Here is a 16,283-nt window from a genome sequence, read left to right as displayed (position 1 = left end):
CAGAAATCTGCATGACATTCCCTGTTCCTTGGAGATTAACCCTCACATTTACCACCTGCTTTGAGCAAGTGGTAAATGTTAGTGGGGTTACGGTGTGGAGGAATGGAGGGTAGTAGAGGGAAGGAGAGGACATTGTTTGTCCGGGGTTGGAAATCTTGGAAAGAGTCTAACAAGGACTAGTTTACAGGTTGTGCTTCAGTGCTGTCCATCCCCAAGCTAATTTCAACAGTCTTATTTTTCAGCCAGTGAAACTGGGTCTGTTGTTCCCACAGCTGGAAAATCCTGGTGCACAACGGCCGACTCATGATTGAGCAGAGAGGAATTCTACGCAGGAATTCCACTCAAATTGTATTTGGAATCTTAGAAAATTGTCTACTTCAACTTTATTTGTCCTTGAGGTCTTTGTTCTTGTCAAGTGTTTTCTAGTGGATCTATCTATAGAGTGAATAAACCCATCTACTAAAGAGCACCCCTAGAATATTTATAATTAGCTCTTCTTCTACTTCTGGGGAGTTCTAAGTGCAAAGTAAAAAACAAGATGGATGCGTCAGTGACCTTTTTCAATTCTTCAGATGAGATGGTTGCTGAGTTGTCCAATTGAACCCTAAGAATGTCTTTAAACAAGATCGTAAAGGGCAAGTGATTCTATTAGGCGAGTCACGGCAGCACATTAGGAATAACCCTGGGCTTAGTTCGCATAGTAGCACTACGCGAGCTACGTGAACTGTGTAGTGCACTGTGCAAAATTCTGTTTGCACTGATTACATAGTGCCGATGCTTGTCCGCACTGTGCAATCAGTGTAAACCGCATATTGCACAGTGCCTGCAGATGTTTTCTGCCGCTCAAGTAGATTTCTACTCGAGTGGCAGCTTTCTCAACGTGGACTGCTAGTTTCTCCTCGCGAGCGGTCGCGAGCATACGCAACCACTCGCAATGAGAAACCTGACCCCCCCACGTTAAGCATCTTACCAAGAGGTTTATTTTCCACGCTCGCGATCTTCAACTTGATGTTGCTGATAGCGAACAAGGAAAAAGTCTCACCGGGATGTCCTTTTGCTTGACGTTGAGGACTGCGAGCAAGCAAAAAATGACCGCTACGCGTATTTGCCTTGTGCTACGTACAATTTGCATAGTGCGAAGTAGCGCAAACTTCGCAAACTACACGAGCGTAGCGTAGTACTTTGCCCAGGGTTAATTAGGAAGCTACATTGGGGTGGTGCAAAATTACTGATAAACGGCCAGAGAATGGCCCTAATTGAATAAACGGGGTGTTCTCCACCTGACCAAAAATCTTTTATTCCTTCATCACTGAAAATCCTTGCACTGTTTTTGAGACCATAGAATCAAAGATTTTTTTTGCATGACTCTTACTGATACTCACTGGCATGAATGCCAGATTCTAAGTCTGGTTATTCACTGCCATGAAGCAACAACAGGGGTTGATAAAAGCTGTTACCCACTATTTCAACGAAACAAAAGAATATCTGGCTGACATGCCTGAACTGTCACAGAGCTGATCAGTGTAATGCTGGCAGAGCAGAGAGTGCATCATGAGGGGAGGACAGAGGAGAGGGAAGGAAGGTACAGTGGGTGGTGGAGGTGGGTGGCAAGAGGTCAGTTTTTTTGGGGGGCGACAGGAAGGAGAGGCCATATATGTATGACTCCCCCATTACTCCTCTGTCCCTGCACAGTGCTTGAAAGCAGGGGCAGATGTTTTGGATGGACCATGCTTAACATAAATTCATAGATTGGTAACAGTGACTAACAGGGATGTTTTTCACAGCCTTAAACAGCTGAGTTAGACAAGCATTTGCAATGCAATAGGTCTGGTATTTGCGAAAGTTTAAGCTATTGGCATTGTAAATGACAATGCCTTTTATCTGTTTTGACATTTATCACATAAATAGAAAGGCATTTTCATTTACAATGCCAATAACTCAAACTCTTGATAAATGCGAGACCTATTTCATTCCAAATAGGCAGTCACCATTGTCCCAGCCTGCTTGGAAAGTGAAAAGCGCGCATGGTGCATTGAATGTTACAGGAAAGCATGTTGTGCCTGCAGTAGGAGAAACTCAGTAAAGAAAATGTTGCTTACAGACTAAATAAGACATGCAGTGTAACAACAGAAGTAAAAGGGGCAGTCGGCATGCGAGGTTACAAATGAAGACAAGGTGGTACTAATGAGGGACTAACAAGCCTATTAACGAATCAGAAGCCAATATTTACGATGGACATTGACACAAGCCAATGACAAATATAGACAGAGGGTGGATGGGGCTTCAAGTCCATACTCGAATACAGCAGGCTCAACCTTAAAAAACACAGGCTTCTAGTGCTTGCGAGAGCGCTAAGAGAGGCCGCTCCATCAAATCCTGACTCTTCTCTAATACTTGTTAAGAGCAAGAGAGCAGTGCCAGGATTTGTTAGGGGAGTTCGCTGGGCCTGAGAAGAGAAGAACGCTGGAAAGGATGTGCAGCAAGGTAAGTGACTTTTATTTTATTTTTTTGCATGTATTTTTTGTGTGTTCATGCCCTAAATCGCCCACATGCTATTTAAACATTGTAACTTTAAAGCGATAATGTAATGCCTGTCGGCATCAATTTAGGTAATAAAGTTTTGCGCTGATCAACCACCCATTTGTCCACCTCCCCCCACCCCATTCGCTATACCTAGCATCAGCCACTGAGAATGCTATAAAACGACTTCACACCATGGTGCTGTCATGCGCGTGCTAATAAGTGCTATCTGAAAACCAACAATATATTTAAATGAGTTTTCGGACAGGGCGTTCGAAGGATTTGCATGTTAAGATCTTTATGAATCAACATCCTCTTTGCACCTCCAGGGAAGGAGCTCGTCGACTACATCTGCCAGTACCTGAGCACTGTGAGGGAGAGACGCGTAAACCCCGAAGTAGAGCCCGGATACATGCGAGGCCTCCTTCCGGACAGCGCGCCCTTCGAGTCGGAGAGCTGGGAGCGCATCTTCGGAGACATTGAAGACGTCATCATGCCTGGGGTAAGATCTGAGCATCATTTGTCTTAGAAGGTCGTACACGATTGTAGCTGAACGTGCACGCACGCATACTGTTTGGGAAACTGCTGTGACCGTTGCACTGACTCAATCTTAAAAATCCTCTCCTTTCGTAAATGAAACGCAGGTGAGCGCCTTGAGAAGTAAATCGGCAGCATGTCCGTTAAAAAAAAGGGGGGACGGTTGTGTGTTTTATAAGAACAATTCAGGCGGAAACTCTACCTAGTTCTTGTCGATTTAAATACAATGTTCAATGAAGTAAATGGGAAGATAATTTAGACCAGTACCGCGCTCAGTTTTCCCTCGTGACCATTTTACATCTATATTTGGTACTGTGGAGTACTGTAAAGTAGTGAGATTAAAGTCAGAATGCATTCTATTGATGGAAATGGGAAAGGTGATTACGGCACAAGGACAAAAGGCATGACATCCTCATAGATGAAAGGCGCTTTTATCCGCTGCCCCCATCAGCAGCTCCAGGGACACAACAGGCCTAGCATCTCTTTACTTGGAAACCCCAACCTTGCCCCAAGCATCATACAGTGTTAGATTTGTAAGGTCACAATAATTTTATTAGGGTGTCAGTGTAGCTCTTATCCATTATGTAGACTACTATTAATCTGTTCTCTTAACAAAACCTAAAGTAAGCAAAATCTCCTGAAAAATAAGTAAAAGCTCATTTAACAGGAAACAATACAAATAAATAATACATTATAAACACCCATCTTTATAATGCCGTTTGAATAACAGCAAAAGAAAACTGTATTAATAAAATAAACATTAATGTGTGGAATTTACTGCACTAACATGAATATCCGGAAGGAGATAACAAGGTGGAGGAGTACGGGAGCCTCCGTCCGCGAGTGGGGCACGGTTGCAAAAAGGAGCCTCAGTCGCGGCGGAGCTGCCGGACTCGTTTAATAAAGCAAAGGTGAGCGGTGAAATCTCCCCCCACCCCCTCCCCCCCTTCCTCCTGGCCGGAGTTGTGCGTGTGATCCTGGCTGTGGGCGTAGCGACCGCTGTGGGCACTAGAGGAGCTGGGGCTGAGGCGATCGCACTCTGCGAGGAGCTGGCACTGACTGGGGGCCCTCGCCTGCTGTGCGTTGTGGAGTGTGGTCAGGGCCGGACTGGGAACCAAAACCGGCCCTGAAAAAGTGCTCGGCTGGCCCCCACCCCCCAGGGGGAAGGGGGGTGTTGGGGTGCGACCGCACTCTTTGCCAGGGCCGGTTTTCGGCCGATTTTGTTACAGGGCCGTTTTTGCAGGAACGCTCCAAAAACGACCCTGTAACAAAAACGGCCCCCAGGGGCCCAAAACCGTCCCCCACCCTTGCGGCGCACCGGGGGATTGCCCGGTGCCCCGGAATGGCCAGTCCGGGCCAGAGTGTGGTGACCGTACTAGAGCTGCTGGGAAGGTGAGGAGGGACCGAGCAGTACTTGTGGCCCGCTGGACGTGCTGCCGGGTAATTGCTGCATGGGCTGCTATATGACGTGGAGCAGCTGACTTAGCCTGTGGGCGCTGAAGACTGCTTCCCCCACATCGGTGATGGCTGTTTGTATGGCCTGGTGGGGAGACGGCATCAACGCTGTTCCCAGGGGCCACGTGAACGGGGCTGTGAAGATGGTGCACATAATAGACTACACAGGATGTGCTGATCTGCGGGTCGCCATTTTATGCCAAGGTTGCTGTGACTCTTACTCTGAGCCCAGCATCTTGTTGGCCTCGACCGTTTCCTGCGCGTACAACTAGCCTTCTTTCATTAGTCTGTCCAAACCTGCCATTGTTTGCCATCAATGCTGCGGCAGTCCTGGAGAAATGTGTCATGGGAGTGCTTTTGTGTGTGCGTCTGTGCATGTATTAGGGGTGTGTGCGGATGCACATGTGTGTGTGTGTGTGCCTGTGCATGTATGAAAGACTGTTCACATTTCTTTGTGCTTGTGCATGTCTGTGCGTGTGATGGTGTGTGTGTGTGAATGTATTTTGTGTGTATGTCCTTGGGTATTTTTTTGTTCTGCAGCATGTGATTGTATGTGTGCCTGTGTTTTTGATAGTTTCTGTATGTGTGCTTGTGTGTGTGTGCATGTCTGTGTGTATGAGAGTGTGAGCACATTTGTGTGTGCTTGTGCATGTCTGTGTATGTGACGAAGTTTGCGTGTGCATGTATTTGGGTGTTTTTGTATTAGAGCATGGGATTTTATGTGTGCTTGTGTTCTTGGATGTTTTCCATCAATGTGCTTGTGTGTGTGCATCAGTGCGCATATGAGAGTGTTTGCTCACATTTGTGTGTGCTTGTTGTTATACTTAGCTTTGGTGCTTTCCCTGCTACTCAGCTGGTGTGGCTCTTGGAATGCCTGATTTCATAGTAGAATCCTGTGTGTCTGGCTTGTGTGGAGTGGCAGTTGATGGCAGGCAGGCTGAGTGGCAGGGAGGCCACTCCTGGTGGGGTTTATTTCTATTCATCTTAACTTATGTGCTTAAACCTGAACTTGTAACTAAGCTTAATTAAACCTACGTTATATTTACAGGGCCGGACTGGGAACCGAAAGCGGCCCTGGCAAAGTGCTCGGCCGGCCCCCCCACACAACCCCTCTGCACTCTTTATGAGGTCAGAGGTAAAAGTACCATGCAAGTTACCTAATTGGCATACGATAAGTTGCACAGTATACGTTTTGCCCTAGGGGCCTCACAAACCATATACTAAAATAGTGGCATAAGAACCACATGAGAGTTAGAAAGCAGGCCTAGGGCCTGCGGAATCACTAGGGCTACTCTAAACAACCAAAGGTTAGGATGTAGGAGGCCCACGGGAGACGCGTGCAGTGACTAAACACAGCCTCGGGTTACCATTGACTTTCTATGGGAAAAAAACAAGTTACAAATTTACAGTTTAAGGAAACTTCTAAATACACTACGATGGAACCCTTTTAGACTTAGACACTAGGTGGGCCAATACCCTCGAGACTGCCAGAGTACTCGTGTTACCTCACCCACGGAAGCCGGGTGCATAGGTCTCTTTTGGTGTTGGTTTCGTTGTCGATTTCAATGGAGATCTGCAAAAAAGTTCTGCAGGCGACCAGAGGAAAAGTTTCTGGGTGGATCCAAGGGTGGATCAAAGACAGTAGAACCTGAAAGCAGAAGGGACAGAGTCTGGGTCTCTTTCCAGTGAACGTGGCTGCAACAGGAAGATGCCACCAGATGTCGGGTGATTTCAGGTAAAAAGGTAAAGCTTGTCTCTTCAACCACAAGGACCAGGAGGCGTCGACGACAACTAGAAGCTGGATTCGAGCTGTCCCACAAAGGATCTAGTTGACTGCGGTGTCAGTATCTGGATTGGACCCAACAAGCCTTGGCAAACGCAACCCACGCAGGAAGTCAAGATGTGCTTTGGTGCAGACCAGCAAGTTCTCCTTTGCAGGAAAGTTGGAGCAAGTCTGGAGCAACCAGGACAGCAAGTTAGATTCAAAGAAAAGTCTTCAGGGGGCTCACTAGCCAATGGGCAAGGAACCGCAAAGACGAGTCAAGCTGCAATGCAAAAGCAGGGCCCACGGGACACTCTTGGAGTGGGGGCCTATGAGCTTCAGTGCAATTGGTGATCGGGGCTGGGACTTCAAGCAACCCAATGCACAACTTCGAGATACCTTGTGAAGTAGGTGCAGCTTGCATAATGCAGGATGTCCAGGAGTTCCGGTCCCACGTCTCTCGTGTCTACCACAGGTCTCAGCTTTGCTGTGAGAGAAGGTCGGGGTCAGAGATGTCTGGAAGCTTGTGTCCTGTGTCACAGATTATTTGGGATCCGGCGGAAGCCTCGAAATGCAGACCGGCAAAGTTGCTGTTGGTGCCTGTTTGAACAGGGCGGTCACTCCTTGACCACAAGGGAGATATTTTCCGTCTTCCAGTCGAAATGGAATGTCGAAGGTCCAGGATATATATTCCAGAGTTTCGTTCAGGTTAATCTAAAGTCCTAGGAACGGGGATCCTATAATTATACTAAGTTTAGGGGTTGGACTAACTTTAAGGTCACTGCCTGGGGCACCTAGTTTGCCCCAGGCAGTATCTGGAAAGCATTCACTGAATGCAGCCCTCCCTGCCCCAATGCACTAAAGCCTGTCTGGGGAGGTGCCAGCACCTCCCTGGACAGGAAACCTATTGTCCAGGCCTCCCCTGCCGGAGTTTCGTCCAGCAGCAGGAGGCCAGACTTGTGTCTGTGGCAGCAGCATCTATTTTGTGATGCTGAGGCTCTGTTTAACTTTAACCGGGTAAAGCAGTAACTACATGTCTACTCCCTCTAGAAGGATGGAATGCTCTGGCGGCGGGGGTAGTAATCCAAAGTGTTTGACACCTTACACAGCATGTTTTGATAAAGCCAAACTAAAGTTACCATTAACCGGGAGGATTATAATGCACTTAAGAGTATATGGTATGGCTATATCATAGAACAGCTATAAGGAGATGGTACCAAAATCTGCATAGGGGCTCAGCTTATGCTAGGGCACCCTCTCACATAAAACCAAGCACTCTGACTCCAGGATTGTTAAGGCCTGCCATAGGAGTGACTTATAGGTGTATATGTGTCTATATGTATATGTAGATATAGGTATACTATATCTAAGTAAGGGGTGATTACACCACCTTACCCAGGCTGTGTGAATAGTCCTGTGGTGTCAGTTTGGGAGGCAAACTAGGGGTGGCACAATACATGTGCAGCCCCTGGTAGGCCTAGGGTGCACCTATGCCCTTGGTACCTCAAGTCAAGTCAAGTCAAGTTAAAATTTGTATAGCGCACTACTCACCCAGAGGGTCTCAAGGCGCTTGATGGGGGGGGGGGGTGTTACTTATCAAATAGCCAAGTTTTGAGTTGTTTTCTGAAGGAGAGGTGGTTCTGTGTAAGGCGGAGGTGGGTGGGGAGGGAGTTCCAGGTTTTGGCTGCCAGGTAGGAGAAAGATCTTCCTCCCATGGTTGTTTTACGGATACGTGGAATCGAGGCGAGGGCTTGATTGGACGATCGTAGTTGGCGGGTGGGGGTGTAAAAGGTCAGGCGCGTGTTGAGTTATTTGGGTCCTAGGTCATAGAGGGCTTTGTGTGCGTGGGTGAGAAGACGGAACGTTATTCTCTTGTTGACGGTGAGCCAATGAAGGTCTCTCAGGTGACCGGAATTTGGTTGTGCCGGGGTATGTCTAGGATGAGTCTGGCGGAAGCGTTCTGAATGCGTTGGAGGTTTTTCTGTAATTTGGCAGCGTAGGGGGTGTTTCCGTAGTCCAGTCAGCTTGTGACAAGTGCTTGAGTGACCGTCTTTCTTGTTTCGGTGGGGATCCAACGGAAGATCTTTTTGAGCATGCGTAGGATGTTAAAGCATGATGATGAGATGGCGTTGACATGTCTGGTCATCGAGAGGGAGGAGTCTAGAATGAATCCCAGGTTGCGAGCATGGTCCGTAGGTTTGGGCACGCTGCCCAGGGCTGGTGGCCACCATGAGTCGTCCCAAGCGGAGGGTGATGATCCTAGGATGAGGACTTCCGTCTTGTCTGAATTAAGTTTTAGGCGGCTGTTCTTCATCCATTCGGCTACGTCTTTCATCCCTTCGTGTAGGTTGGTTTTGGCGGTGTTTGGGTCTTTGGTAAGGGAGAGGATCAGCTGTGTGTTGTCAGCGTAGGAGATGATGTTGAGGTTGCGTTGGCGTGCGATGGATGCAAGGGGGCTCGTGTAGACGTTGAAGAGAGTGGGACTGAGAGAGGAGCCTTGGGGAACGCCGCAGATTATTTTGGTGGCCTCTGATCTGAAAAGGGGGAGGCGGACTCTCTGGGTTCTTCCGGTGAGGAACGATATGATCCAATTCAATGCTTTTCCTTGTATTCCGATGTTGTTGAGGCGTTGTACAAGGGTGCTATGACAGACCGTGTCAAACGCTGCGGAGAGGTCCAGGAGGATGAGGGCAGCTGTTTCCCCGTTGTCGAGTAGTGATCAGATGTCGTCTGTGGCTGCGATGAGGGCGGTCTCGGTGCTGTGTTTGGCTCGGAAACCGGACTGTGAGGAGTCGAGGGAGTCGTTAGACTCGAGGAAGGCGGCGAGCTGATTGTTGACGTCCTTCTCTATGACTTTGGCGGGAAAAGGGAGGAGCGATATGGGGCGGTAGTTCTTAAGTTCAGTGGGATCTGCTGTAGGTTTCTTCAGGAGGGCACTGAGTTCGGCATGTTTCCAGCTCTCCGGGAAGGTAGCAGTGTTGAGGGAGCAGTGGATGATATTCCAGAGGTGGTGTGCGATGATGGAGTCTGCCTTGTTGAAGATGTGGTGGGGGCATGGGTCGGTTGGTGATCCGGTGTGAATGGAGTTCATCAAGCGGATGGTGTCTTCGGTGCTGATCGGGTTCCAGGCGTCAAGGGTGGTGGTGGGGGGCTTCAGTTCGGTGGTAAGGGGGGTGGACTGGTCGCCAAAGCTGTTATGTATGTCAGCGATTTTACTGTGGAAGAACGAGGCTAGAGAGTCGCAGAGGCCTTGAGAGGCCCAGTAACCAATCTGGTATGTACCTAAAGTACATGGTATCAATTTAGAGAGAGAACAGCTGGGCTGTTGGCCTGATTAGCAGGTCCACAGCCTCACTAAAGTCCAAAAACCGGAGAATCTCAGCAAAAAGTGGAGGTAACCATAGGAAGCAGACCCTACTCTCTTACATCCCCCCCCCCCCCCCCCCCCCAATGCAGGGACATTAAACTAACCTTGACCATTTGAGTCTTCATGTTCTAATTGGAAATATCTGGAGAGTCCATCTACATTGGCATGGTTACTCCCAGGTCTGTGTTCCACTGTATAGTCCATCCCCTGTAGGGAAATGGACCACCTGAGCAGTTTGGGATTTTCACCCTTCATCTGTTTTAGCTACAAGAGGGGCTTATGCTCTGTCTGAACTGTGAAGTGAGTACCAAACAAGTATGGCCTCAGCGTCTTCAGGGCCCAGATCACATGAAAGGCCTCCCTCTCAATAGCTGACCAACGTTTCTCTCTAGGGGTCAGCCTTCTGCTAATAAAAGTTACTGGCTGGTCTTGACCTTCATTCTTCAATTTTGATAGTACAGCCCCTACCCGCAACTCAGAAGCATCTGTTTGGACAATGAATTCTTTGGAGTAGTTTGGACTTTGTAGAATGGGAGCAGTGCACATGGCCTGCTTCAGGTAATCAAATGCCTTTTGACAGCTTACTGTCCACTGAACTTTTTGGGCATTCATTTGGAAGTGAATTCATTCAGGGGTGTCACAATGGAACCATACCCCTTGACAAATCTCCTGTAGTACCCAGTCAGGCCCAAGAAAGCTCTGACCTGAGTCTGGGTGGTTGGAGCAACCCAGTCCATTATGGTCTGGATTTTGCTCTGTAATGGTTGAACCTGGCCTCCACCTACAAGGTGGCCCAGGTACACAACCTGACTCTGCCCTATCTGGCACGTGGTGGCCTTGATAGTTAGGCCTGCATTTTGCAGGGCCTCCCAAAAAATTTTCAGGTGGATCAGGTGAGCTTCCCAAGTGGCACTAAAGACAGCAAGATCATCAAGATAAGTTGCACAGTATTCATCCAGGCCTGAGAGGACTTTGTTCACCAACCTTTGAAATGTGGCAGGTGCCTTTTTCAGACCAAAGGGCATCTCCACAAATTGGTAACGCCCACCAGGGGTTGAAAATGCTGTCTTTGGCTTGGCCTCATCTGCTATCCTGATTTGCCAGTAGCCAGCTGTCAGATCAAATGTGCTCAGATATTTAGCTGAGGCCAACTTATCCATGAGCTCATCTGCTCTGAGTATTGGATGGCCATCTGTCCTGGTGACAGCATTGAGACCTCTGTAGTCTACACAAAACCTCATCTCTCTCGTACCACCCTGGGTGTGAGGTGTTGGCACAAGTACTACTGGACTGGCCCAATGGCTCTCTGAGGGCTCAATGACTCCCAAATCCAACATTTTTGGACATCTGTCCTGATACAGTTTCTGACATGATCAGGTTGCCTGTAAATCTTATTTTTAACAGGCAGACTGTCCCAGTGTCCGCTTCATGAGTGCACCAGATAGTCTGACTTGGAGTCATTGGAAACATATGTCTGTATGCCTGCAGAACTTGTCTGCAGTCACTCTGCTGTTGGTCAGTGAGGCTGCCTGCCAAGGCTACACCATCAACTCACCCATCATCAGGGTTCTGAGAGAGCAGGTCTGGGAGAAGGTCACTCTCTTCCTACTGTCCTTCATCAGTAGCCATGAGCAAGCCCATGTTTGCCCTATCAACATATGGTTTCAGTCTGTTGACATGAAACACGGTGGGGGCTCCTGTGAGTTCCAAGGTCAACCAAATAGGTTACCTCTGCGTTCTGTTGAACAATAGTGTGAGGTCCACTCCTTTTGGCTTTGAGAGCTGCTGGGGCCACTAGCTCCAACACCCACACTTTCTGTCCTGGCTGGTAAACAGTCAGTACAGCCTTTTGGTCATGCCAGGCCTTTTGCAATTCCTGACTTGCCTCAAAGTTTTTGGATGCCTCTGCCATCCGGGAGCAGAGACCAAGTACATGGGCCACAATATCTTGCTTCGGAAGTTTGAGAGGTAACTCCCATCCTTCCTTCACCAAAAGGGTCCTCTTACAGGATGCCTAAACAGAAGTTCAAAAGGGCTGTAGCCAACCACCTTCTGTGGGACCTCTCTATAAGCAAACAAGAGGCAGGGTAGCAGGATATCCCATCTCCGCCTGAGCTTTTCTGGGAGACCCTTGATCATACCCTTTAAGGTCTTGTTGAATCTTTCAACTAGACTATTGCACTGTGGGTGATAGGGTGTGGTGAACTTATAGTTCACTCCACACTCTTTCCACATTGCAGTCAACTAACCAGACATGAAGTTTGCACCTCTATCTGATACAACCTCCTTAGGGAAACCTACTCTTGAGAAAACTCCCAGGAGGGCTCTTGCCACAACAGGTGCTGTAGTGGTCATAAGGGGAATAGCTTCTGGGTATCTGGTGGCATGATCCACTACCACCAGAATAAACTTGTGCCCAGAGGCCGTTTGGGGATCCATTGTTCCAACAATGTATATCCCAACTCTTTCAAAGGGAACCCCCACCACAGGTAGTGGTATAAGGGGGGCCGTTGTAGTGCTCCCTGCTTTGCCACTGGCTTGGCATGTCACACAGGAGCGACAAAACTCCTTGGTGTCTTCTGACATGTGGGGCCAGTGAAAATGTGGAACAAGCCTGTCCCAATTTTGTTCTGGCCAAGATGTCCTGCAAGGGGATTATTATGGGCTAGTGTCAAAAGGAAGCCCCTGAATGCCAAAGGTATGACCAACCTCCTAGAAGCATCAGGCTTGGGGTCTCTACCCTCTGAATACAGGAGCCCTTCATCCCAGTAAACCTTATGGGTTCCACTAGCATTCTCTGCAGCCTCAGCAGCAGCTTGCTGTCTGAGGGGTTCAAGAGAAGGGCAGTCCAACTGCACCTGCCTCAGATCTGCCCTAGAAGGTCCCCCTGTCCCAAGAAACTTAACCTGATCAGGCTCAAGCTCTTGTAGGACAGTTCCTTCTTAGGGCTCACAATCAGCTTCCTCATCCTGAGGCAAGGGGGGGGTGAAAGGGGGAGGGACAAGGCTCAGCCTTAACCCTACTGCTCCTTTTCCTGGAAGGCAACTGGTTCATTAGTCCAGAAACCAGTGCCTGTTCAGTGTTGCAATTTTTGACCTGTGACCTGGTCACTGCAAGAACATGCGCTGATATGCCCAACATTTCTGCATGTGTCCTAAACTCCACTTCAGACCAAGCTGAAGTCTCTAGGTCATTGCCAAGCAAACATTCTACAGGGAGGTCTGAACTAACAACAATCTTCTTAAGGCCAGTTAGCCCTCCCCAGGAGAAATTTACAACTGCAATACTGTGTGCAGTAGTGACATTGCTAGCATTGGTCACTAGGTAAGTTTCACCTAGTATGATCTGTCCAGGGTCCACAAAGTCAGGTATCACCATGGTGACAGTAGCCCCTGTGTCCCTGTAGGCCTGAGCCTCTTTTTCATTGACTAAAGGAGTTTGTCTGTTCTTGCCCAAACTATTGGAACTCACAGGGAGGGACATATCCATGTGTCCATCACAGATCAAAACAGCTTGAGTTGGTTCTCTGACTAGGCCAGAGCCCATCTCAGTTCCCAGGGTTAACCCTACTAAACACTTCTGATGAGAACCACCACTTGGAGCTGAACTAGGGGGAACAGTTGCCTTAGGGGCAATGGTGGCTGGAGCTGTCTCCTTTTTGGTGCAATCACTGGTCCAGTGAGTATTACTTTTACAAACTTTGCACCATGGTTTCTTTGGACCTTCTTTCTTTTTAGATTGTTGGGAACACCCCCCATTAGAAGCTTTTTGGGGACATTGCGACGACTTCTGGTCTTTTGCTTTCTCCCCACCCTTTTTGTCTTGCTTCTTCTGGTCACCATCTTGGTTCTGTACCTTCTGCCTCACCCTGGTTCTAACCCATTTGTCTGCCCTCTTACACAATTCTTGTGGAGAGGTCAAATCAGAGTCAACCAGGTGTTGATGCAATAACTGGTTCTGACAATTATTAAGAATGTGTTCTCTCATTATCAATCAATCAATCAATCAAAGCATTTATATAGCGCACTACTCACCCGGAGGGTCTCAAGGCGCTAGGGGAGGGGGGGGGGGGCGCTACTGCTCGAACAGCCAGGTCTTGAGCTGCTTCCTAAAGGCAAGGTGGTCCTGGGTCAGGCGCAGGTGGGTCGGGAGGGAGTTCCAAGTGTTGGCGGCCAGGTAGGAGAAGGACCTTCCTCCTGTGGTGGCTCTTCGGATGCTGGGGACGGCGGCGAGAGTGTGGCCGGTCGATCGAAGCTGGCGTGTGGGAGCGTAGAAGTTGAGGCGGCTGTTGAGGTATCCTGGGCCTTGGTTGTGTAGGGCTTTGTGTGCGTGGGTGAGGAGACGGAAGGTGATTCTCTTGTTGACCGGGAGCCAGTGCAGATCTCTCAGGTGTCCGGAGATGTGGCTGCGACGGGGGATGTCCAGGATGAGTCGTGCTGAGGCGTTCTGAATCAGCTGGAGTCTCTTCTGGAGTTTGGCGGTGGTTCCGGCGTAGAGGGAGTTGCCGTAGTCCAGACGGCTGGTGACGAGGGCCTTGGTGACCGTCTTCCTGGTCTGGGGATCCACCAGAAGATCTTACGTAGCATGCGCAGGATGTTGAAGCACGACGAGGAGGTTATACAATCCTGTATAGTCACTTACTTTACTGCCCAGTAACCGACCTTCCAGAGCCTTAGCAGCACAATCTACAAAATCTGTCCAGTCTTGAGTCTTTGTCTTTTGGGTATCTCTGAACAGCAACCTATACTGCTCAGTGGTTAGGCCAAACCCATCTATTAGAGCACTCTTCAGGACAGTGTAGTTGTCAGCACCCTCTTCTCTAACAGCGAGGAGGTTGTCTCTTCCTTTGTCTTCAAGGGAGAGCCACAAGATTGCCGCCCACTGACTTTGGAGTACCTGCTGTACTTTGCTGGCCCTCTCCAAAGCAGTTATTCACTTATGGATGTCATCCCCAATCTGATAGGGAGGGACAATCTTGTTTAGGTTTCTATGGTCATGAGACCTATCCCTACCACTGGGGATCTTGCTGCCACCAGTGGGCTCTAGCCCACACAATTATCTCTCTTTTTCAAGAGCCAGGGTCTCTTTGGCCAGGGCAACTTATTGCCTCATGATCCTAAGATTGACTTCTGTCATTCTTGCGTCATGCTCTCTTCTCTGAGGGGATGTTCTCCTCCTGTTAGATGAGGCAGTTAACCCTATTGATGAACCGGAATGGTGAGATTCACCTGAGTTGGATCATTGTCTTCTGGGTCCACCAGTAGGCCTTTCTGGGGGAATGAAGGAGTGATCCTCATGGCCATCTCCATCTCCAGTTAGTCCTGTTTCTCCCAGGTCTGGTTCATTACCCAGTGCCTGGTCTGCATCCTCATCCTCTTCAGAGTCCCTGTGGGAAGCCCCACTAGGATCCTCCTCTGATGATGGATGGACCCCCTCCCCACTACCCAGGGTATCTGGATCTGATGCTTTGCTAAGTCATCTGCCACCAGTATATCTAAAGTTGAAAAACTAGAGAATCTCAACAAAAAGTGGGGGTAACCATAGGAAGCAGACCCTACTCTCCTACACTCCTTCTCCCCTTGTTGGGGAAAGATCCAATATTTATACTCTGGAGTCTCAGCGAACCTGCTGAGAGAGTCCACTGCGCCAAGGGAACCACTCACAGCTGAGGTATGGTATGGTACCCCTTGCCAAAGCACTCCCTCTCCCCTTTTTGGGGAAGGATCCAGAATGTAGGCCTTAGAGTCTCAGAGACCCCTCTGAGAGTGTCCACTGTATAAAGGGACCCTCCCACAACTGAGATAGAGAAGTGATACCACTTCCCCTGGGATCACGGATTACTGGACTTTGGACGTTGCTTTAACTCGTCTACTGGTTTGTGTTCCCCGTCGCCCTTCCTCTCCTCTTTCCATACGGTGTCCTTCACCCTTCTCTCCTCTTTCCCGCCTTCTTTACCTGTCTACTTCCCCTTCCCTTCCCCTTCCCCTGAATCTTTCCCCCTGCCTGCTTTTCCCCTTACGTATTTCTGCTTATTGTTTATCTCAACCATACAAGTAACTATGTTGCCATGCTCTAATAAATGTGTAACCTTTGTAACAATGTAACCTGTAACTATGATCTGATGCTCATGTAAAGCGCTCTGATACCTCCGGGTCTAGCCAGCGCTATATAAAACCAAATAAAATAAAATAAAATAGGTGTTTCGATGCCTACAGCATCACTCTGCTACCAACATAGTAGACTTCCTGCGTGTCCTGACACTTCTGCAGAGCTGTATATTCCACTTCCCTTCATGGATAACATTTCCACAAAGTTTTGTATGTCCTTTCTGCTTTTACTCTGACCTTAGACCCTCTTTCCAAAATCCACTATTGCTTTTCTTTTCCAAAATACTCACAGCATTGCCATGCACCTCTCCTACATTAGCCACTTCCCTAAATTGGGATTAATGTTTTCCTTGGAACACCAGGCCTTTAATCTTAACCAAACCACCAACTTACAAAGATATTCTTTGGCATTCCATCTTCTATCACAGTGATCATGCGACTTAGACTGAGCCCTTTCAGCTGCCTGACAAACTTCTATGTCCATCCTGCTCACATCAACTGAAGCTGTTCTCTCATTCATCCTGCACATATTTTA

At 48.5% G+C, this 16,283-nt stretch overlaps 1 protein-coding gene across 1 annotated transcript in view; it reads left to right on the top strand.

Annotated features, from left to right (window-relative positions):
- Positions 1-16,283, top strand: part of HDC (histidine decarboxylase) — a 247,775-nt gene that overhangs the window by 37,164 nt on the left and 194,328 nt on the right. Inside the window, exon 2 of the mRNA XM_086958246.1 lies at positions 2,850-3,022. Within this exon, the coding sequence (XP_086814372.1) occupies positions 2,850-3,022 (173 nt within the window). The remainder of the gene's footprint in view (positions 1-2,849; positions 3,023-16,283) is intronic.

This window comes from Lissotriton vulgaris, chromosome 2_1 (genome assembly GCF_964263255.1).
Source record: "Lissotriton vulgaris chromosome 2_1, aLisVul1.2, whole genome shotgun sequence".
In the NCBI taxonomy this organism is placed as follows: Eukaryota; Metazoa; Chordata; class Amphibia; order Caudata; family Salamandridae; genus Lissotriton; species Lissotriton vulgaris.
This window is presented reverse-complemented; position numbering and strand designations above follow the sequence as displayed.